Genomic DNA, 23,360 nt, shown 5'->3' with positions numbered 1-23,360 from the left:
TAACCGGTTTACTGACCGTGGTGTTACCGTGCTCGATCGTCCAGCCGACTCGCCGGACCCGAACCCCATAGAGAATCTACGAGAGACACCAGACCCGACGATACAGACGAGCCGAAGACCGCTATCAAAGCAACCTGGACTTCCTGAACACCTCAGCAGTGCCACAGGCTGATCGCCTCCACGCCAAAAGCATTAAAGCCCTGACCGCGTATCGAGTGCATAAATTAACACACTTTTCAGAAAGTCGACATTTCTGTATTATAAATTCTTTATTGCAATACTTTGAGATACCGGAGTTTGATTTCCGTGAGCTGTAAGCCGTAATCATCGAGATTAAAACAAAAAGAAAAAGGCTTGAAATATTTCACTTCATGTGTAAGGAATCAAGAATATATGAAAACTCCACTTTTTGAATTAAATTATGGAGAAAAAAAATGAACTTTTCCACAATATTCTATTTTTTTTTAGATGCACCTGTACACCTAATAATCAAACATTAAAAAATATGAAAGTCCTGTTCTTGTGTGAGCATTAAATAAATGCTAAATAAATGAAATGTGATGCTGAGCTGCATTCATAACAGTTACATTAACAACTTTTTATAGTAATGCAGTCAACACAGCATAAAAGTAGGAATAAATGCTCATTTGATATAATATAATGTTAAATATAATGATATAATGTACACAAACACTTAAGATACATACCTTCTTCTGAAAGTTTAGTTTTCCGTCAGTTTTTTTTTAAATTAAAAGTTAAAGTCAGAAATGCTGTGTTTCACTTTTTGCTGCTCGAGTCCTCTGCCAAAATCGTCCCTGTGTCCCCAGTCTGTTTATAGGACATTTCAACAGGGTCCACATGATCTCAGGAGTGCTGCATGCCAGCCTCAGGGCTCAGATTCCCCTCAAGAGATAGCTGGGCCAGAATGTGAAGCGGAACTGCAGGAACTGAAGGTACTGAGAGAGAAGTTGAACTGAGTTGAACACAGCCACAGGAACTGAACAGAGCTGAAAGGAGTTTAAGACTAAAGCAGTTTTTTGGGTGTTTTAAGGCTAATTAACCAAACAGAAAAGAGTGAAGAGAGTCTTAAAGATTTGTAGGGTTTATTCCATGCACATAGGGTTGAGTGCAAAAGTTTGCATCCCCCTAACCCTAAAACACTCTGTGTATCAAATTTACTTCACTTATTTAAACGCCACTCATTTCCTCCTCTTTTCTAATAACATCCCGAAAAAGCCGCTGTACATTTATTGATGTGTGTGTTGTGTGTTCTAGTGGCCATTCACTGAAACAAGCCTGTGTATGAGGAAAAAAAGTTATTAAAAAGTTTTTAAATGATTTATTTATTTATTTATTTATTTATTACAGTATTGTGCACTTGTTAAGCAAATTTCATTCACAATTTAGCACTACTGAAAATGTGTGTTAAATTTTACACTTATTACTTGATTAGAGTTATTATTAGGCTGTATTAACATTTATTGTTTTTCATTTTTAAAAAAAACTTTAAAAAAATGAGCAAACTGCATTAACAATTTTTTTTGAATAACTTTCCAATTAAGGAATTATGTTTTTTGGGAAACCTTGGGTCCTGGTGTTCATGTGGATGTTGTTTGACACATACCACCTACCTAAACACTGCTGCAGACCAAGTACACCTCTTCATGGCAACAGTATTCCCTAATGGCAGTGGCTCCCTGACCCACTGCAAAAATTGTTCAGGAATGGTCCGAGGAACATGACAAAGAGCTCAAGGTGTTGACTTGGCCTCCAAATTCCCCAGATCTCAATCTGATCGAGCGTCTGATCCATGGAGGCCCACCTCGCAATTTACAGGACCTGCTGCTAACGCCTTGGTGCTAGAGGTCTTGTGGAGTCCATGCCTCGACGAGTCAGAGCTGTTTTGGTGACACAAGGGGAACCTGGACAATATTAAGCAGGTGGTTTTAATGTTATGGCTGATCGGTGCACATATCAAATTATAGCTTGGTTAATTATAGCATTTGAAGGTCATGGCAACAAGAGCTCAAAACTTGTGACCACAACAGATCAGTTGTCCAGGGATGTGTTTGTTAAAAGACTAAATAAAATCTCCAGCAGACCATGAAGAGGATTTTATAGCATGTACACACACACACACACACACACACACACACACACACACACACACACACACACACACACACACACACACACACACTCTGCACTATCTCCGATTTCACCCAGGTCATGCCGAGAGCAGTGTAACAGATGTCTAACAGATTTTTCTAAAGGATGTGTTTGGTATTCATGAGCTAATTCTGCACTTTTATAATAGAGTGTCTTACGCAACAGCTTAAATAACATTCAAAGTTACGCAAACAGGTTCTGATACACAGCGTGCCTGTTGCACAACTGTGAAAAGTACCCTACTTAAGTGCATGTTTTTTTCCACATTCTTTGATATTTATGGAAGGAGTCTTCAGTGTCAGTGGTAAACTGAAAAATTTCTAACATTTTCAGAACAGAGGAGTTTACAAGCTATGTTTAAAAAAAAAAATTCTTAACTTAAAAAAAAGAAAAAAAAAAAAAAGAAAAAAAACCCAGTGGCTTTTCACTTTTTTTTTTTTTTTTTTTTTTTTTTTTTTTTGCATAAAACTGATTTGGGGGCGGGGCTATGTTTGAGCTTAGTCTGTGAGGTCACTAAATATAACCTTCACAGATTTGGACCAATCACATCTGAGTATATATGATGACCATGTGCTGCCTGGTAACTTTTAGCCATAAAACCTGCATGTTCCACTAGCTAGGTAATGTAAGTGATGAGCAGACAGTGGTTGTCATGGTAACATTGTATTTTAACACAGTAAATCAGAAGAAAGGACCAATCAATACTGAAACCTGCGATTAATGATAGGTAGTTAATCTAATTAATCTAATTAAACTAGCTGATTAGGTAATGTAAATGATTTTAGGCTATTTGGAATGACAGCAGGTCACTCCGTAAAGTTCCCTAATTTGCATATTCATGCATATTCATAAATTCTGGTATGCTTCATGATCGTAAAGTAGAAGCTATTTTTTTTGTCATTTCTTGGGCAGTAAAAACTATTTATTATTCTACTCAGACTATTGATTAATAATATACACTAATGGTATAAAATTCCATGTTTAGACAGGCTTTATATTAGAAAACTCTTTAAATACACATAATTAGTTTAGAATAGATTTAAATTGATGTAGCTAAATTATAATAATGATTTACTCAAGAGAAATGTTATTTGTTTTATTTAAGCAACCACAAAAACACATTTATCATGCATCATATATAATATTACACACAAATCCACGTCCTGAGCAGCATTACATAGAGTATAAAATACAATAATTAACAGTAAACCTCGTGCATTTTATAACATCACCTCTATTATATAACACAATGACCAGCTTTCATATGTAAACTTTTCCAAAAAAAAAAAAAAAAAAAAAAAAAATTCTTCAAATGCAAAACATTAATGTTCAATCCAACTACACACACACACGGTGCACTCCACTAGTATTGGCACATTTGGTAAATATGAGCAAAGAAGGCTGTGAAAAATTTACTTTATTGTTTAACCTTTTGATCTTTTGTTAAAAAATTCACAAAAATACACTGCTCTCATGGATATTAAACAATTACAAATAAAACATGTTTATCAAAAAAAAAATGTTGTTAAATATAGGTGTGCAACAATTATTGGCACATTTTTAGTCAGTACTTTGGCTCAGGTTGGGCGGCTGTGGTTCAGGTGGTAGAGTGGTTTGTCCATTAATCGTAGGGTCGGCCGTTCGATTCCCGGCCCACGTGACTCCACATGCCAAAGTGTCCTTGGGCAAGACACTAAACCCTAAGTTGTTCTCTATAGCACTGCTATAGGAGCACTGCTACTATTGGTGTGTATGTGAATGGGTGAATGAGAACCATTGTAAAGCACTTTGGAACTGCGAAGGTTAAAAAAACGCTATATAAGTGCAGACCATTTACCAATACTTTGTGCTAGCTCCCTTCGCCAAGATAACAGCTCGGAGTCTTCTCCTATAATGTCTGATGAGGTTGGAGAATACATGGTGAGGGATCTGAGAGAGTTCCTCCATACAGAATCTCTCCAGATCCTTCACATTTCGAGGTCCACGCTGGTGGACTCTCCTCTTCAGTTCACCCCACAGGTTTTCTATGGGGTTCAGGTCAGGGGACTGGGATGGTCAGGGCAGGACCTTGATTTTGTGGTCAGTAAACCATTTCTGTGTTGATGTTGATGATGTTTTGGATCATCGTCCTGCTGGAAGATCCAACCACGGCCCATTTGAATCTTTATGGCAGAGGCAGACAGGTTTTCATTTAATATCTGTTGATATGTGATAGAGTCCATGATGCCATGTATCCTAACAAAATGTCCAGGTCCTCTGGCAGAAAAACAGCCCCAAAACATTAAAGATCCACCTCCATATTTAACCGTGGGCATGAGGGACTTTTCCATACGGCTACCTCTCTGTTTGCTCCAAAACCACCTCTGTGTTTATTACCAAAAAGCTCTATTCTGGTTTCATCTGACCGTAGAACCCGATCCCATTTGAAGTTCCAGTAGTGTCTGCACACTGAAGACGCTCGAGTGTGTTTTTGGATGAGAGTAGAGGCTTTTTTCTTCAAACTCTTCCAAACAGCTTGTGGTGATGTCGGTGACTTCGGATTGTAGTTTTGGAGACTTTCTGACCCCAAGACACAAGTAACTTCTGCAGTTCTCCAGCTGTGATCCTTGGAGAGTTTTTATCCACTCGAACCATCCTCTTCACAGTGCGTTGAGACGATACAGACACGCGTCCAATTCCAGGTCGATTCATAACATTTCCAGTTGACTGGAACTTCTTCATTATTGCCCAGAAGGTGTAAGCTTCCATTTGTGAAGCTCAACAACCTTTTTTTATGACTGACTAAGGGAATTTGGCCTATGTGTTACCTCATATTTACACCCCTGTGAAACAGGAAGTCATGGTTGTAAAATTTCCTGTTCCTGGTCACCCAGGTGTACTAAAAAAAATCTAAAATATCAATGGTAGTATATTTCAAATATATTTTTCTTATATGAATTCATAGGGCTGCAATAATTTTTGCACACATATTTAACAAAGATATTTTTGAGAAACTGCAATTGTTCGATATCCATGAGAGCAGAGTATTTTTGTGATTTTTTTAACAATAGATCAAAATGCTAAACAATAATGACAATTTTTCACAGCCTGCTTTGCTCATATTTACCAATGGTGACAATTTTAGTGGAGGCTGCTGTAGTAACATATCATATGGAATTGGCTTCTATTCATTAAGCTAACTTTGGCTAGCTGGTACTGGAATTAAATACCCAGCAGAGTACAACATTAGTGCTGTCAAGCCATATTTATTACGTTACTGTGGTTCAAACAATTTCTAGAAGTATAAATCTTAATTGCTACACTTTACTGTCATAATGTATTATGCTCTGAAGTTGGATTAAGTTGACTTTATATTCTATAAATTGAATTTGTATTAAAACTGAATTTGATGTTTTGAAAAAACCAATCCAAATTTTGTTCACAACACTTAAAATTCTGTTCATCAAATTTAGATTCAAATGTATAGTCATCATTTCAGCCAACCAGAATTCAAGAAATGATCGGGTGCCCCATAATTAAACTGTCAGATCACAACCTCTCACGGATTCAACTTCCCAAAACCTTCAATACCCAGTACACTCTCACACTTCCGCACACCTGCATCCAATCACACACACTCTCACATGCGCCCTTTAAATAGAGACATTAATTCACCAGAACTTTGTGAAGTATACGTTCAGTTACCTTGCCTTCTGTCTTTACCAAGCCTTGATTAGATTGCTTTTCACCATTTTGACCCCTTCTTCTGCCCTTGGATACTATTTTGTGCCTAGCTTAGCCTGGTTGTTCATCGCCTGACCATTGCCTGTTCATTGATTCTGATTCACGTCTTGGAATTTTCTGCCTGGATTATTTAATAAACACTGTTTAACCTGCTACTGCATCCGTCTTGACTCACATACTTGACAGAATACTTCGCCTCCACATGGATGGAGCAGAACAACCAAACTGGCAGTGAACTGTCCAAGCTCAGGGGCAGCTTATGGGTGACCACCAATGGCAGCTCGCTGAGCTCATGGCTCGGGTCAACCATCTTTCCCAGGCTGCTGCCACTTCTACCTAGCCACAAATCACATGCCCACTGATGCCTACGTTGGACAAATACTCCGGTGGCCCCTCTTCCAAGCGCTTCATCGTGGAATTGGATGCTTCTGAGACAGGGTGGGAGCTATCTCCTCACAGTGCAGGAGAGAGAGACTTATACTCCACCCAATCATATTCTTTTCTAAGAAGCTGTCAATGCCCAAAAGAAACTATGATGTGGAGGACAGAGTATTGCTGGCAGGTAAACTAGCAATGGAGGAATGGTGTCACTGACTAGAGGGAGCAGAACACCCTTTTGTGGTCTACACCGATAACAAAAATCTGGAATACCTTCAAACAACTAAAGGCTTAAATCCAAGACAAGCCCTCTGGTCTGTCTTCTTCACCCGTTTCCACTTTACGCTTTCATTTTTCCCAGGTTAAAAAAATATTAAAGCTGATGCATTGTCAAGCTCCATGCTGTTGAAGAGGAAGACCCCAAGGAGGAACATATCCTTCCTCCCTCCTGTTTGGTGGAGCTACAAGGTGAGATTTTGACCAGGTACTAGCTCGTACCCCTAGACATCAGATTCCAGCCATTTGCCATTGGAACAAGCTCTTTGTTCCTGCTCATTTACATACACAGCTCATTTTTGGGCCCACATGGCAATAGCTACTGGCCATCCTGGTATTCAACAAACCTCTGCCCAATCCACAGCACCCATGGTCTCACCTAGCCATAGATTTAATCCGCAATCTGCTCCAATCACAAGGTAACACCACTATCCTAGTTGTCATTGACTGATGCTCCAAATCACTATGACTCGAGTGCTTTTATCACCCCTGCCTTCCCCAAGGGATACATATTTTTATCTGATTACACAGAAGTTTCTGTCCCTTTTGTACTTGTTCGGACATAGTAAGCTTTCTGTTCATAGGCAAGCAATGTTCCAACTGTGAGATCCCCACCCACTGTGTCTTTGTGACTGCTTCCCGAGCTCGGTATTGAGGGGATGACAGTAGTGTGGGCCCAAGAATTTAATTCTGAGGCTGGTATTAACGAAATCTTATCAGTTTCCTGGTGTCAGAAGTGGGACTTCTGGAAACAGTAAGTGATCTGTTATTTTCTGCCTCCGTGTAGATGTCCTTGTATTCTTGAAATGTGGTTTGAAAATGTCACATCACTTTAGTCCATGGTGATTCCGTGAATACAGGCATCATAGATACTCTGTTACTATGTAATTCAACATATTGTTAGACCTGGTACCTTTTATTAATTGGACAATCGGACCTAACACTGTCTGATACCATCTCAGGGTAACATAACTGGAAGTGCTCAGACCAAAATTACGCTAAATCAATGAATGTATGATCATGGGAAGGGTGTATTTGTGCAACATTTTGAGAATAATCTGGCAGGTTGGACAGAGGGTCAACCCCAGTTCTGCGATTATCCCTGAGACGGTACTTTTGATGAGGCTCATTTATTAATGGCAGCATTATGCACTCGAGACACTTGGGGGGACCCTAGATGAGATTATGTATACATGAAGCAGGCATTAAGAGCATGGGAAAATAGAAAATTCAATGAGATGCAGAATATCCTCCCAAGAAAAAGGGCAAATCAATGGACCTCACAAAAACCAAGGAAGTATATGTCGATAGGTCATGTTCTAAACCCAACGACTCCACATTTTTCTGTGGCTACTCTGTTCATTACCAAATATTGTTCGCGAGGCTCACTCCATATCCTTTCATTCTGCTCAGGCTACGGAACTTGTTGCTCTCACTTGTACTTGTCATCTCTTTAACGGTAAGACTCTTACTATTTACACTGACTCGTGCTATGTTTTTGCTGTCGCATGACTTGGGGAAGATATAAGTTTTCGTGCTGCTGAAGGCAAACCTATATCGCATGCCACACTCATTTCTGATTTTTTAGAAGCCTCGCTCTTACCGGCAAGGCTTGCTGTTGTTAAGGTTAAAGGCCATGACTCCTCTAACACAGATAAGGCTCATGGTAATTCACTTGCTAATGAAGTAGCTAAATGGGCTGCCAAAGGGTGCTCGCCAGGCCGTGGTCCAGCATAATGTTTCTATTTTTCACATGTTTTCTCATTCTCTAACTCCTCCTGACATTGATGTTGTTCTTTTTTTGTTACAAACTGATACATTCCACGTAACTTAGGCATGTTCTCCTCTCTCTCTCTTTCTCTCTATTCCCCATGATAGCCTGTACAGGAGAATGTCTGGCATGTGCCAGAGTAAATGTGCATGATGCATTAACACCACCTAGTGGCCCCTTTCAGGCATCATTTCAAATTGACTTAACACACAAGTCAACTGTCAGAGGTCTCATATACCTTTTAGTTATCATGGACAAATTCTCCAAATGGGTCGAAGCTTTCTCATGCTCAAAAGAAAACATCATTGTTAAAATTCTAGCCCAAGGGTTAATTCCACACTATGGTATCCCTTAGGTTATTGATAGCGATAAAGCAACAGCCTTTGTTTCTAAGGTAACACTGAAACTTTGCAAACATCTGAACATTGATTGGCACTTCCACATCCCATATCATCCCCAAAGTGCAGGGATCATGGAAAGAAAGAATCGTACCACCAAGAACCACCTCACTAAGGCGCTACTAGAGAATCCCCCAGCAAATGCGTTGACCTTTTCCCAGCCGTCCCATGCGAAATTCGTATGACACCTAATCAGGAAACAAAATTGTCTCCTTTTGAGATCATTATGGGCAGACCATTTCCCAATCCATGGACAAAGGGTAAACAAGGTGTTTGTTTTACAGGAGATCTGGGTGTGATTGTCGGCGACTTTACTCAGGTGCTTATTGAAAAATGAACTAGCATGCATGGTGATGTTTCTGCTTCTCTCCCTTTACCCACAACAGCCTACTCACCTTTTACTTCCGGGTGGCGCAGTTCTCGTCAAAAGTCTGAATCCAGGAAAGGTTGGGGAAGCAGCCTTCAGCCCTCCTACATGCGTGGTGGCGTTACCCATACTGCGATCCTCACGGATTCACAACCCCAGTGGATCCACGCCTGCCGTATCAAGCTCTGTCCATCCATGACAAGAGACAATACTGCTATCAAGTAGCCCTTATGGGACCTCTTCTCCTCTCACCTTAACACATATACATATAGCATTATTTTGTATTTGAGATACACACATGAACTATACCTTCTAATCCGCCAAAGCTTTACTCCTTTGCTACAACTGTTTAACACCCACACTCGTCATCAATTGACCTCTGCTCCTGAAAACGCATATGAATTGCTTAACTTGTTGAATTAGCGCTCTCTATGCCTGAAATGCAAATCCGCCATAGACACTGGTTCTGTCGTGTATTTGGGCACAGTCCTAATTGTAGCCATTGTGACCCTATCAGAGAGACAGAGAAGTTGACTTCTAGTAATGGCCTATCTAGAAGGGATCCCAATTCTTGTCTCTGTAATTAGTGCAGTCACGGTCTGTGTCAGCGCATTCATCCCAATACAGACATGAGGTGGTAATTTGGCATGTTCATTCTCTTTAGAAATAGCTCAGTCTCTTTTGATGTACACTATGACTCGTGTTGGTTGAGTCATCACCTTGGCTCACACCATTGGTCCTCTTTTTCCCTTAGACAATGGTGCTACTGCCGAGGCCAACAAGATCTCTTCATCTTACATGATTCCTGTAGATATTGTCTGGCTCTTGCAAATGTCTTCATATTATCACAACAACCTAAAAGACTACAATGATACCATGGGCTCCAACACTGTAGAAATCTTGAACGCAATGCGTGGATGCTGTCTTAACAGCGCAACTGAACATACTGTCTATAAGAAATGTAGGGGTTTGCCTGGTGAAAGTGTTCCCCTAACCCTACTGTCATTCTGAATACCACCCAGGTTTTTAATGTTCCAGAGAAGTTTGGAGACGCATGCATTTGTGCATGTTGAGTCTGATGTTAGGCCATTCCTTGTGTAAAGTCTACATCAATGTCACCTTGTATGCAGACTTGAATGCTGCCTCATGTAGCATAAATGACAAGTTTTTTTTCCTAGCATGGCTTTACCCCAGCCAAAGGTAGATGTCCCTTTAGCGGTCTAGCTTTCACCCACACAGTTCTTTGGGTCTGTGGTAAACATGCTTACATCCTCATACCTAGACATTTGAATTGGACCGGATGTTGCTATCTTGCCTTTGTGGTGCCCTCTGTTTCAGTTCATGTTTCCTCCCCATTGGAAAAATATGATCCATTCCATACTGGGGCCAGTTAATTGACCAAACTGATTAGACTTAGACGAAACACACCTCAGCATTTCCAGGGATATAGCCTCGCTGACCCTTGGACGACTCCAAGCGCCATTGTAGGATGGTATGTTTTTGGGAGGTTCCAGATTTGAATTAGTGGACATTAATGGACTTACTTACATGTTGCTATCCTTGACCAATGACACAGGAACCACTCACACTGATTAATGATGAACTAAATGCCCTTTTTCAAAGTTGAAGTGCAAAATAAAGTAGGGTGGCATTTGTAAGATGCTCAACAGCTCGTGCTGTTTCTATATCCCTGACAATTCACGAAGCGTCGCTTATATTAAACACGAGGGAAGCCATAATTGTTCCACCGCCTGCTGATGACTCATTGTTTTCCTGGTTATTGTCGCTCTGCCGCAGATGGGTTATTGGCTCCTACATTCAGTCTTGACTGTTTCTGCCTTGTTTTATACAGTGCCTTATGTCCCTCTTCTGATGCATTGTCCACTTCTCGATACACAGTTATGTATTAGTAGCCGAATAGGACATGCCTTCCCAACACTCTGCTTTGTGTTGTCACGACCCTTTGTAAATGCGTGACCATAGAGGTGACTGTTGTTTAAGGAAACAGATGACTTGGGGCAGGTGCAGCCAGCATGTGCGGGTCCTGTTGAGACCTAAGAAGGCAAAGAGAAGTTTCACGTAACTTCAGCATGCTCTTTCTCTTCTCTCTTTCTTTGTTCCCCATGATAGCCTGTGTAGAAGAAGGAATGCACATATATGGTGTTGTTTCCCTCACCTATATGCGTCTTGAGTATGAGTGCTTTTATCACCCTGCTTCCCCAACGACTACATCTTCTTATCTAATTACTCAGACGTTTCTGTCCCTGTTGTTTTTGTTTGGGCACGATAAGCTTTCTGTTCATAGGCAAGCAATGTTTCAACTCTCAGATCCCCACCCTTCCTCTTCTTTCTGTATATATACACACTCTGCTTTTTGTCAGAATTTAACTAAGAAGCGATCACTGCATTCTGTGTCTGTGTGACAGCAGCGTGGGGTTCATGGATTTAATTGACACCGGTATCAATAAAATGAGGCTGGTATCAATGAAATCTCAACACCACTCCCCAATTATACTCCTGCAGAACTATTGTTTTACCACATCTGCCATTACTTTGGGATCTCAGAGGATATAGTGAATGTCCGAGGCCCTCAATTCACCTCAAGAGTGTGGGCTAGTTTTATGGAGAAATTGGGGGTGACAGAGTCTAACTTCAGGTTACCATCCTCAAGCCAATGGACTGTCATAGAATGAGTCAATAGAATGAGTCAAAATGAGTGAAATAGAATGAGTCAACCAAGACGTAGGCCGGTTCTTGCGGACATTTTGTGCTAACAACCCAGAGAACTGTTCTTACCATGGGCGAAATACACCCAAAATTCTTTAAGTTATTCTGCCACCCAACTCATTCCTTTCCAGTGCATCCTAGGCTACCAACCCCAATTATTTACTTGGAACTCCAACCCAACAGATTCACTGGCAGTAGATGAATGGTTTCAAAGGAGTGGGCACATTTGAGGAAAACACCCATCAACGACTGGAGCAGACCTCACAGAATAATAAGGAACAAGCTGACAAACACAGAGGACCCAACCCCGATTACCAAACCGGGGACTAAGTATGGCTCCCCACACACGACCTATGCCACCCACATCAATGCAAAAAACTCAACCACAAATGTATTGGCAAATCAGAAGATGAATCAATGACGTCATGTACAGGTTAGACTTACCATAACACTGGCGTATCTCTCCATCCTTCCATGTGTCATGCCTAAAGCCAGCTATACAAGGGCCTTGAGCTTTCGATTTTCCAGCCACAACCCCTCCGGCTCCCCTCAACATCGAAGGCCAGCCAACCTATCTGGTGAAAGCCTTAAATTCACATCACAGGAACAGCTGACTGGAATATCTCAAAGAATGGAAGGGTTATGGTCCAGAGGAACAATGCTGGGTAACCGCACAAGATATCCTAGAGCTGAACCTCCATCAAGAATTTCACACCAACCACCCACACTTCCCTGGTCCTCAACCAGGGGGGTAGACCTAGTAAGGGTAAGGCTCCCAGAGTGAGCCCTTTAAGGGCTCCGTCAGATCACAACCTCTCACAGACTCAACAATCCAGAAAGCACAGCAGTCTACAAATATGGCCGCCACAGACTACAATACCCAGTACAATCTCTCACTTCCCCACTCACAATCACCCAGCTTCACCCAGACCCTCATACGTGACAAAACCAACTTACAACAAACTGTTTGCTGTGCATTTTTAAAAAATTGAATCAGAATTTGATTGAATAAAATGTAAAGAGATTTAAACCCTATCAGTAAAAATGTTTAACGTAAACATATAAGTCAGTTACCTAAAACAACAGCTGGTTTGACTACACACACAGAAAAAAATAAAATAAAATCAGTAATAAAATCAAACTCACAACTTAGCATAAACTTAAAATGGGAATTTACACATCTTTAATAGCTTTGAGGAGCTTTCTAGATATTTCTTTATATTATCTTTTGCAAAGCCACGGCATCACCCATCCTATCTTTCACATTTAAAATCCAACCTTTTACAGGATAATAATAAATTATTCTCTCTCATGCCGTAAGAACTTGATAAGCCTCCCAGGCAAAGGAAGATTGTTCATCTGTCTTAGTCTCTGGTTTCCCAGCTGCTGACGAATCTTTACTCTGCAGAGCTGCATCAATGGACGAGGAGGTGCTGCACAGATAATCAGAGTTCTAATGCTTTACATTCCGTTATTCACAAACAATGCCTGCCAAGTGTTAACCAGGTACGTGTGGAGTTCTGTGTATGTTCTCCCATGTTTGGTTTCTTCCCGGTTCTCTGGTTTGCTCCTACATCCCAAAAACATGCAAGGAGGTGTGAATGTGTGTGCATGGTACCCTGTGATGGACTGGGATGGTTACCATAAACCAGAAAGTATATTTCAGGGGTCTATGAAATTAAAATTAAGTGAAATTTTACATACTTGCTTTGTCTTTGATTTCAGCCCATTCACTGTAACTGTCCAGATGTCCAGTAAGTCTGGAACAGAGGTTCACATGGCCCACGTAGTCTAGAAGTATGTCAATGATGGGTCCAGCCCAACTGGAGACTGATGGCCTGGAGATCACCTCACAGAACTGTTGGAGTCACATGTTTAAACAATAAAGCAACAGACAACCTGCAAAAATTAATTTCAAGAAAGTAAAAAAAGCCTTGTTTCTGTAAAAAAATTGTCTTAGATTTTGTTTAAGAAGATGCTTTTGTGTAAAAAGTCCCTGACAATGTGTTAGAGTTTTTCCCTGTTTCAATAAAAATGCTAAAAATAACAATGCTCCTGGTGCCTAAATTTAAGAAAGTCACTTATTTTTATTATGCTGTTCGAAGAAATTGTCTTGTTGTAAGCTTTTTTTTTTTCATTTTTAATTTTAGATTAAGGGATAAATTCTTAAAGTCAGCTCAATCAAGAGGCCAAAACATTCATTTTCAGTAAGTCTATCTTGAATAACTGAGTTACTTGCTTGTAATAAGCACAACTTGCTTCAATTTTGTCTAGTTTTAAGAGCCCATAGCATTTTTAGTAACTAGATATTTATGCTATTTTCAAGAATTCTTAACAAGTCTGTTTACCTCACTGGCTGTTTATTTTGCTTGATTTTAGTACATGTTAACTAGATTTAAATGGGTCTTGCTTGTTTCAAGAAATTCTATATTGTACCATTGCTGGTTACTGGGGTACCTCAAGGGTATGGCCTTGGCATGTATTGTTGTATCTTTGCCTGGGGAAGTAAATTTTCATTGCAAGGGCCTAGGTTGTCTAAGACTGTCCATTACATACCTGTTGCCTGGCTCGCATTCAAGGCCATTTATGGCCATTTTGGCACCCTAGGCGAGATTCCTATTGCATGTATGTCTAAATAGATTGTCTCCATGCATTTTTTTTCTTGCGTTTGAGGGTTAATTGCTTACAAAATATGAAAACTGGAGAAGGAAGGTTTTAAATTTGATTGACCATATAATCTACACATGAATAATCCAGCCACTCGCTTGTCTGAAACCAGCTTCATATCAGGTACTGATATACCTATTTCCATTATTACATGATGGAAAATCCTCAAAACCCATAATACAATGACAATTTTATGAATGAGAGTTGAGAACAGCTAACTACTCAAAGTGACTGTCTACACTTTCAGAATCTGGTTGTACAAACCTTACTGATGGATCGACTTGATATGAACCACAATTCCCACCTCAATGGTACAGGTAGTTAAACATGAGAAAAACAATGGTCAATTCTCTAGTTCGATAAAATCTAAACTGATAAAATCTAAAACTTTTTAGTTATCTAACACAAGACTAGGCTAGTTTGGTTTCGCTAGCCAAGCAGAGGCACAACTGAGCTATCATTGAATGGGTTTAGCTGCTACAGTGCCATGCAGAGTACGTTATCTGTCCTAATGCTCTACACATATCATGTTCACATAAACTGGAACTCAGACATTTGCATACCTTGTTTTACTGATCAGCATGAGAGGATGTTAGTGTTTCAGTTTCAACCCTTTACTGGTTAATAATAATAATAATAATAATAATGATAATAATAATAATAATAATAATAATAATAATAATACATTATGTATATCCATTTTCCCCCTCACACTAACTGACTGTGAGCTAGCATTTGGCAGAATTGAGACTGTCAGCCAATAAAACACAAGTATTTCCACCTGATTGAGCTTGACTCCTTTCACTGAAGATACAAAATTACAACACCGCCTTCTTCTTTTACAGATCTTCAGTTACGTAGTGACAAACTGCTCCAAGTGGAAAATTATTCAGGGCTAAAGAAAACATCTCCGAGACTACATACCCGAATGCCCATTCCAGGTTATGCCCTTGGACTCTGTTTCTTGTGGGTGGGTAGGTGAGTCACAGGGGGACCTGACTGGTGGCGCCCTAGGCGACCACCTAGTGCGCCTATGCCTAGAAACGGCCCTGCTGGCATTGCACCTGACCCCCACCATTCATGCAGGGGGTGAGCCCACAAAGCTGAGACTAACCAGGTTGTGTGGGTGGCCTGGTCACCAGATGCTTGCCCTGTGAACACCACCCCCAGGCCTGGCTCAAGAAATGGGTAACCCGAATCAAAGCAGGGTACATTCTTTTGTACCTTTCGTGGGGGTCATTAGGATCACTCTTTGTCTGACCTTTCTCCTCAGACCTTTTCACTAATTGTGTTCCTACTGGGAGCATTACACATTAAGATCCTAGTGACATCCCTCACTGAAGTACAGAAGCCAATTCACTGTGGCAAAGGTCTAGATACACAAAGGAAGAGTGTAAATTCCTCTGGAAATTACTGAAGAATAAAACAGTTTGGGTACATCCTTTGGACCTTAAGTTGTTTATGTTTTACTGGGAATGATAATGTAGTGAACTTTACAACCAATGTAATGTAGATGAATAGATATTGAGGAACACTACTGTACCTTAAAGTTAGTCTCAAATGTATCCAACATTCAGGTAAAAGATACCAATTTAAAATACCAAGGATGTACCCTTGGGGTTCCCCAACATTTTTTCCTAAGATTTACCTGTACGCTTTCTGAATTTTCTTCGCTGATGTAATATAGCCTGTCTCTTCCGTCTCTGCTGGATTTTATGGGTGGGTGAGGATGGCTGCCATATTTGCACTTAAAACACGATAGGGCATCACATCCATTATCCATGAGGTACTTAAACATTGGCAAGTAATTCAAGCAAAAAATCAAAGCAGCTGGGAAGTCAGTGGGGTGAGTTTGGAGAATGGAGTTAATATTCGCACCATAGTTGACCAGAAGCTCAACCATTTCCATGCAGTTCTTCCTCAGAGCAACAAGTAGAGGATTGAAGGTGTCCAGGTTTGTGTTGGCTCCAGCCTCCAGGAGCATTGTGGCTGCATATACATTACTGTTGGACACGGCAAAGTAGAGCGCGGTGCTGCGATGATCCTCATACATTTTGGACCAATCCTCTGACATCATGGAGTTGACATTAAAACCGGCATCTATCAGCATCTCAAGAACATTGTCTCTGTTGCACTCTGCGGCCATATGAAGAGGATTGATGCCACAGCGCTCTATTTTGTCCCTGCTAGTTCTTGGTATTAGCATCGCAATAATTCTGAGGAAGAAAACAAAATGATGCAGTTAAGCTTTTGCCTGATCATTCAGTACCAATGTATAAAAGGATAAACCTTGTTTCACTAACCCATCATGTCCATTTTTAGCAGCAACATGAATAGGAAATAGTCCAGCTTTGTTAGATTTGTTAGCATCCGCCTTTCTGGACAAGAGAATCTCCACGACTGCACTGTGGCCATTTTTAGAGGCTTCAAACAAGGCTGAGGCACCATCGTTAGCCCGAGTGTTGATGTCCGCACCTAGAGGAAAATTTACCTAATAAATACAATGAAACTAGCATGGGCCAACTCTAACAGTATGTGTCCACTTGCAAATTTTGTTACCAAATACCACTTCTGTAATGTTTAATGTGTATAAAGTTTTTCCTGGATAAAACCTTTGTCAGATTGACGTGGTTGACGACCTTGTAATTGGATACGTAGTGTTAGTTTTGATTGTAACAAATGACCATAACTTAGTCACAGTTTAAGAAAGCTTTTTTAATTTGATGCCTACCTTTCATGAGCAGGAAGCTAAGAACTTCTGCAAAACCACACTGAGCTGCTGTAAATAGCGGATCTATGCCATAAATGTTTTTAGCCATCAGCTTTGCCTTTGCTTGAAGTAGCATCTTGCATATCTCCACATTTTTGCATGCCACTGCTTCATGCAGTGGGGTTACACCTTGCAGAGTTGACTTGGTTGCGAATGCTCCATGCCTTAATAGAAGGCCGACAATTTCTTCAGCTCCCTTTTCACAAGCTGTAAAAAACAATAATGTTACATATACAGAAGTTTATTTACCCAACAGAAGTTTTAATTCCTGCAATTGCTTTGATACACACTTTAAACCAGGCTTACAATGTTTAATATGCGTGTGTCTGTCTATATATATATATATATATATATATATATATATATATATATATATATATATTTGTACACACATACATACAGCACCCTCCACTGATATTGTCACCTTTGGAAAACATGAGCAAAGAAGGCTGTGAAAAATTGTCTTTATTGTTTAAGCTTTTGATATTTTGTTAAAAGAATTCACAAAAATATGCATGGATATCAAACAATTGCAAATCCAACACAGGTTTATAAAAAAAAAAAAAAAAAAAAAAAAAAAAAACAACTTTCTCACATATATGTGTGGGACACGTATTGGCACCCCTATGAAATCATATGTGAAAAATATATGTGAAGTATATTCCCAATGATATTTAAAAACGTTTTTGTACACATGGGTGACTAGGAACAGGAAATTGTTCAACCATGACTTCCTGTTTCACAGGGGTATAAATATGAGGTAACATAAATTATCTTATTCATTCATAACAATGGGTAAGTTAAGCAATATAGCTGTGATGTGCGACAAAAGGTTGTTGAGCTTCACATAATGGGAAATGTTATGAATCGACCTGGAATTGGATGCGTGTCTATATCGTCTCAACGCACTGTGAAGAGGACGGTTCGGGTGGATAAAACATCTCCAAGGATCACAGCTGGAGAACTGCAGAAGTTAGTTGTGTCTCGGGGTCAGAAAGTCTCCAAAACTACAATCTGAAGTCACCGACATCACCACAAGCTATTTGGAAGGGTTTGAAGAAAAAAGCCTCTACTCTCATCCAAACACAAACTCGAGCGTCTTCAGTGTGCAGACACTACTGGAACTTCAAATGGGATCGGGTTCTACGGTCAGATGAAACCAGAATAGAGCTTTTTGGTAATAAACACAGAGGTGGTTTTGGAGCACACAGAGAGGTAGCCGTATGGAAAAGTTCCTCATGCCCACGGTTAAATATGGAGGACGATCTTTAATGTTTTGGGCTGTTTTTCTGCCAGAGGACCTGGACATTTTGTTAGGATACATGACATCATGGACTCCATCAAATATCAACAGATATTAAATGAAAACCTGACTGCCTCCGTCTCTGATTTTTTTTTTTTGGATAAACCTGTGTTGGGTTTGAAATTGTTTGAGATCCATGAGAGCAGAATATTTTTGTGCTTTTTTTTAAACAAAAGATCAAAATGTTACACAAAAAATTCACAGCATACTTTGCTCATATGTACGCCTAGTTTTATTGCTATCATGCTTTTATTCATATTAAAACGTATTTGCCTTTGTACAGTGGAGTCTCCCTCTGGTTGTTTGCCAGGTTGGGATCAGCACCCTTCTCCAACAGATAACAGACACAGGCTGAATGTCGCCGACTCGTGGCCAGTAGAAGTGGAGTTTGGTTCTTTGGGGTGCATCTGTTAATCGTCTCTGGTTCGGCTAAAAGCATCACACAAATAAATGCTGTCGCAGATAGACATCCACACAGGAAACACAAGACTGTACAGTAGGTATGGCATGGTCTATAAATGACTTCTTACCACTTAGCAAAATCTTTAGACAGTCAACATGGCCGTAGTAAGCAGACTCGTGCAGGGGGAGCCAACCCTCCTGATTAGCTTCCAAAAGGTTTCTGGATTTGGTTTTTATTAGCACACTTAGAGTCTTAGCATCACCTTTCCAAATCGCTGCTAGAAAAGGGTCTAAATCTCTGGAAATAAAAAGCCCAATTTGCACCAATTAACGCATTAATTTTAGCCACATTTGTGATAATTTTGGTTTTGCATTTCAAAGACACTCACTTGACCAATTCGATAGTAACCCGTAGACATTCACTGTATCTTTTCCATGCAATCATTTCATGGTTGTCCTGGTATGGAGCATCTTGGCTGATACTTGAGCATTGTAAGGATGATAATGATATATCATGAGAAGGGACTGTAAAAAACACTTCAACAATATTACATATTCAAAATAACGCTTTTCCACCTTCCTGACAGCATGCTAAGAAGTCAGAATCAGGGATTATCCGTACCTTGATTATCTGTATTTCCATCTATCGAGTAATCGAGTACATGTATATAATTTTTTCATGACATAACTCTACCCAGGAAAGTAGAAGTTTCTCTAGAGGTTGTGGGAGTGTGGACTAGTGATGGACATGATTAGTAATTAAAATGAAACCAGGCAACTCAATGTATGTCCTACTGTTGCTTGCCTCTTGTACAGAGGAAAAAAATTAAAGACAAGACCCAAATAAAGCCAAGGGTGCCATTACTTTTACCCTTCATGGAAATAGAGGGAAGTTTCAATGTAAACTTGGGCAGTGTTGTTCTTTTTCTGTGGATGAATCTGAAGTGTTGTTCAATTGTGCAAAGTGGTGCGCTAGGTAGGGTGCACTACCCTATGTAGTGAGCATGTATATAGTGAATAGGAAGCATCTGGTATTCTAAAGACACTGAAACATTACTGTGGATAAAAAAGGAATGTTGCCTCTTAAAACAATATTAGCAAAGAGAAATAAACTTCAGCAAGCATTATTATCATGACCATACTATGATCATTATATTTTCCATACCACATTATTTGGTGGAAAAGCGCTAACAGTGTGTTATGAGGATTAACCTAGCTGACAGCCTGAGTGGTGGGTTAGCTGATGGATTAGCCGGTGGGTTAGCAGATGCATTAGATGGTGGGTTTGCAGGAGGAGGGATGCTCTGAGACCGTGGGAGATGTGAACACTGTGGCGTCAGTCTTGGTCTGCGAGAATAGTTTTGTTGAGCATTAGCATCAGCTATACTTCGCTCGATAGCTATCTGCAGGAGCTGGTCCTCAGACATGTTAGCATAAATGCTATAGTCCTCTGTGTCCACAGAGGATGTTGTCAGGCTCAGGGCCGACACCTGCGCAGCCGCCATCATCTTCCTGGGAAGGTGAGATCCTGAAAAACACAGCACTTTATTTCACACGAATACAGTTAAAGTGCAAAAGTGTGCGCCCCAGCACAAAACAAATTAATTAGTAATAGTATTTTAAAAATAAAATTTTTTAAAATATTACTGTTCTTTTTTGAGTCTGAAATCTTAAAAAAATGAAACAAGGAACAATTATACAATTAAACAAGTTAAAAAAATTAAACAAGTTAAATAGGGTAGCAGATAGAGGTATTACAAAACAGGTGTGAGTACTCATGTGTCAAGATCATGTGACATGCAGGGGCATATGGGTAATGTAGTTCAGTGCCACTCAGCGTTAACCTGACAGACCCTTTAAGGTGCGCTCCCGTTGCCTGAAAACAAGTTCAATGGGGGGTCCTGGACAGCCCGAGGTGATGTCTCTAAGCTGATCAGGGTTACCAGGAGTGCTACCCCTCGCAGATACTGCAGGAGACACAACGTCCTCTCTCAGGATATGAGGCGGAGCAATATCCTCTGTATGTCTGAGAGGTGGCGTGAGGTTCAAGGCAGAGCATGAGTGTGAAACGACCGCCACCACAAAGCCAGTGGGGGAGCAAAGTTCGAGGCGGAGCCAGAGGGGGAGTGACATCTGCGAAGACAAAGGGGAAAGCGATGTCCTCCATGGAGCCATAGGGTGACTGACGATCTCCACGGAGCCAGAGGGGGTAGCGACATCCTCCATGGAGCCAGAGGGGAAAGAGATGACCTCCATAACATAGGGGGAGTGACGATCTCCAGGGAGCCAGAGGGGGGAGCAACGTGCTCCACAGAGTCATAGGGGGAGCGACGATCTCTAAGGAGCCAGAGGGGGAGCGACGTCCTCCATGGAGCCAGAGGGGGGAACAACATTCTCCATAAAGCAAGAAGGGGGAGCGATGTCCTCCACACAGCAAGGAGACAGAGGGACGAGCGATGTCTTCAGTGGAGCAGGGAGGCAGAACGACATCCTCAATGGAGCAGGGAGGCAGAGCGACATTCAACGTGGAGCCAGGCATAGTCAAGTCCAAGGAGGAGCAGGGAGATGGAGTAACGCCCTTGGCAAGGCCAGGATCTGTAATGATGTCCTCTGCGATGCAAAGTGATTGGAGCCCACACTCAGTGGAGCATAGCTGTAAAGCGACCTCCCCAACTGAGCAGGGCTGCACAGTGACATCCTCAACTGGTCAAGGAGGCAGAGCGACATCCTCCGTGGAGCTGGGGGGAAGAGCGGTGTCCTCCATGGAGCGAGAAGATGACGCGACGTTCGAAGTGAAGCCTGGCGTAGTGACGTCCGGGGTGGAGTGTGGAGGTAAAGTGGCACTCTCAGCCGAACGGGGAGGTGGAGCAACGTCCTCAGCTGAACAGAGAGGCTGAGCGGCATCCTCAGTCAAGCAGGGTGGCTGAGCAGAGTCCTCCATTGAACCGACAGGCTGAGAGAAATCAGCAGTAGGGAAGGGAGGGTGGGGACCCATGATCCTTTCACCTCTTGTTCCATTTTCTGGTGCTCTCTTTCCAGAATGGCTTCTTGGGTGGCAAAAAATTCTGTTACATCCATTTTATCATGTAAAATACAATAAAATACAAATGGATGCATGTGCAGATTTACTAAGAAAAGTGAAAACAACTAAAGCCGTGATCCAAGAACCATAAACATAAACACAGGACCAAAAACAAAACAGACAGACTAAGAGTAAGGCTGTGGACAACACGACAACACGACTACATACGCACAACAACAACCGAAGTTGAAACATACAAAGACCGTGGCTGCATCCGAATTGGCATACTGCCCTACTACACGGTAGGCAAAAAGCAGTACACCAGAGGGGTAGTATGTCCAAATTCTCAGTAGGCGAGAAATACCCAGATGGTGTACTGCTTCTGGCGAGATTTTGCAGTATGCAACCGGTGGACACTACGCAAGTCAAAAGTCCCATAATGCAACGGGACTGGTGCGGACTAGCTCAGGAAAAAAAAATGGCGGAAGACAGCGCGTCGGCTCTTTTTAAATATTAAACCTCGGTTAAACTGGACTTGTCGAACAATACCCGAATAAATTGTTAACTTGTTGAAGGTTTAAACAAGAAAACAGTTCTCACAGCTTGTGAAATATTTTTTTGTGATCTCCATCACGCCTCAGCTGGCCAAGCTAACGGTAATGAGTTTACCTCAGCCTGTTAACCCCGCCCACATTACATCACTAATTCAGTTAACTTTCCTGATGTGGATTTTGTTAGTGTGGTTGCTTTAATCTGGTGGTCCCTATAAGATTTTTGTGTTTATGATGACGTCGAAGGTCACATGACAGTGCCGACATTGCGGATGTAATATGTCCGGGATTGTATTCATGCTACACACACACACATACTGATTCAACAGCCGTGCAGTAGGATACTGCACCGAATCCAGCATGTACTGTCACAGCATGCGATCCCGGACACAGCCCAGGGCTTAAATAGGGTAGCTGACAAGGGTTCCACAAAACAGGTGTGAGTCCTCATGTGCTAAGATCATGTGACATGCAGGGGCTTAAGGGTAATGTAGTTTACTGCCATTACAGTGCTCTTAATATAACATCTTAAATTAATACTAAACCCACCTCAGGGGAAGGAAGTGCTCGAGATGGGTTATACTGATTCAAAAGATCAATAAGACAAGCATTTTACAGCTTTCAGATCCTCTAAAACTTTGACTTTTTATTTCCTGTCATTCTTTTCAATGTAATTTTCTATTTCATTCATTCATTCATTCATTTAATTTCTTGGATTAGTATTTTAGTAGATCATTTGCATAATAAGAAGGCATTGTCCAGGCAGAAGCCATGGGGGATGCAAACTTTTGCTGTCAAACAAAGTTGTTGACCTCTATATAACACAATTACATTAA

The 23,360-nt window shown here is 41.0% G+C and overlaps 1 protein-coding gene across 2 annotated transcripts in view; it reads right to left on the bottom strand.

Moving 5' to 3' along the window:
- Window positions 1-708: 708 nt before the first annotated feature.
- LOC108258099 (ankyrin repeat and SOCS box protein 2) overlaps window positions 709-23,360 on the bottom strand; it is a 22,984-nt gene continuing 332 nt past the window's right edge. Inside the window, exons 2-12 of one of the 2 annotated variants that reach the window (XM_053675624.1) lie at window positions 20,164-20,479; window positions 19,341-19,433; window positions 19,080-19,249; window positions 18,823-18,978; window positions 17,208-17,453; window positions 16,780-16,951; window positions 16,125-16,692; window positions 13,514-13,667; window positions 9,111-13,242; window positions 1,632-1,922; window positions 709-956 (exon numbers count right to left, since the gene is read on the bottom strand). In XM_053675624.1, the coding sequence (XP_053531599.1) occupies window positions 13,109-13,242; window positions 13,514-13,667; window positions 16,125-16,692; window positions 16,780-16,951; window positions 17,208-17,453; window positions 18,823-18,978; window positions 19,080-19,249; window positions 19,341-19,433; window positions 20,164-20,459 (1,989 nt within the window). In that variant the 5' untranslated portion in view covers window positions 20,460-20,479 and the 3' untranslated portion in view covers window positions 709-956; window positions 1,632-1,922; window positions 9,111-13,108. Of the gene's footprint in view, window positions 957-1,631; window positions 1,923-9,110; window positions 13,380-13,513; window positions 13,668-16,124; window positions 16,693-16,779; window positions 16,952-17,207; window positions 17,454-18,822; window positions 18,979-19,079; window positions 19,250-19,340; window positions 19,434-20,163; window positions 20,480-23,360 lie in introns of those variants that run through there. The other variant, XM_017456478.3, reaches the window with a different exon arrangement.

This window comes from Ictalurus punctatus, chromosome 25 (genome assembly GCF_001660625.3).
Source record: "Ictalurus punctatus breed USDA103 chromosome 25, Coco_2.0, whole genome shotgun sequence".
In the NCBI taxonomy this organism is placed as follows: domain Eukaryota; kingdom Metazoa; phylum Chordata; class Actinopteri; order Siluriformes; family Ictaluridae; genus Ictalurus; species Ictalurus punctatus.
This window is presented reverse-complemented; position numbering and strand designations above follow the sequence as displayed.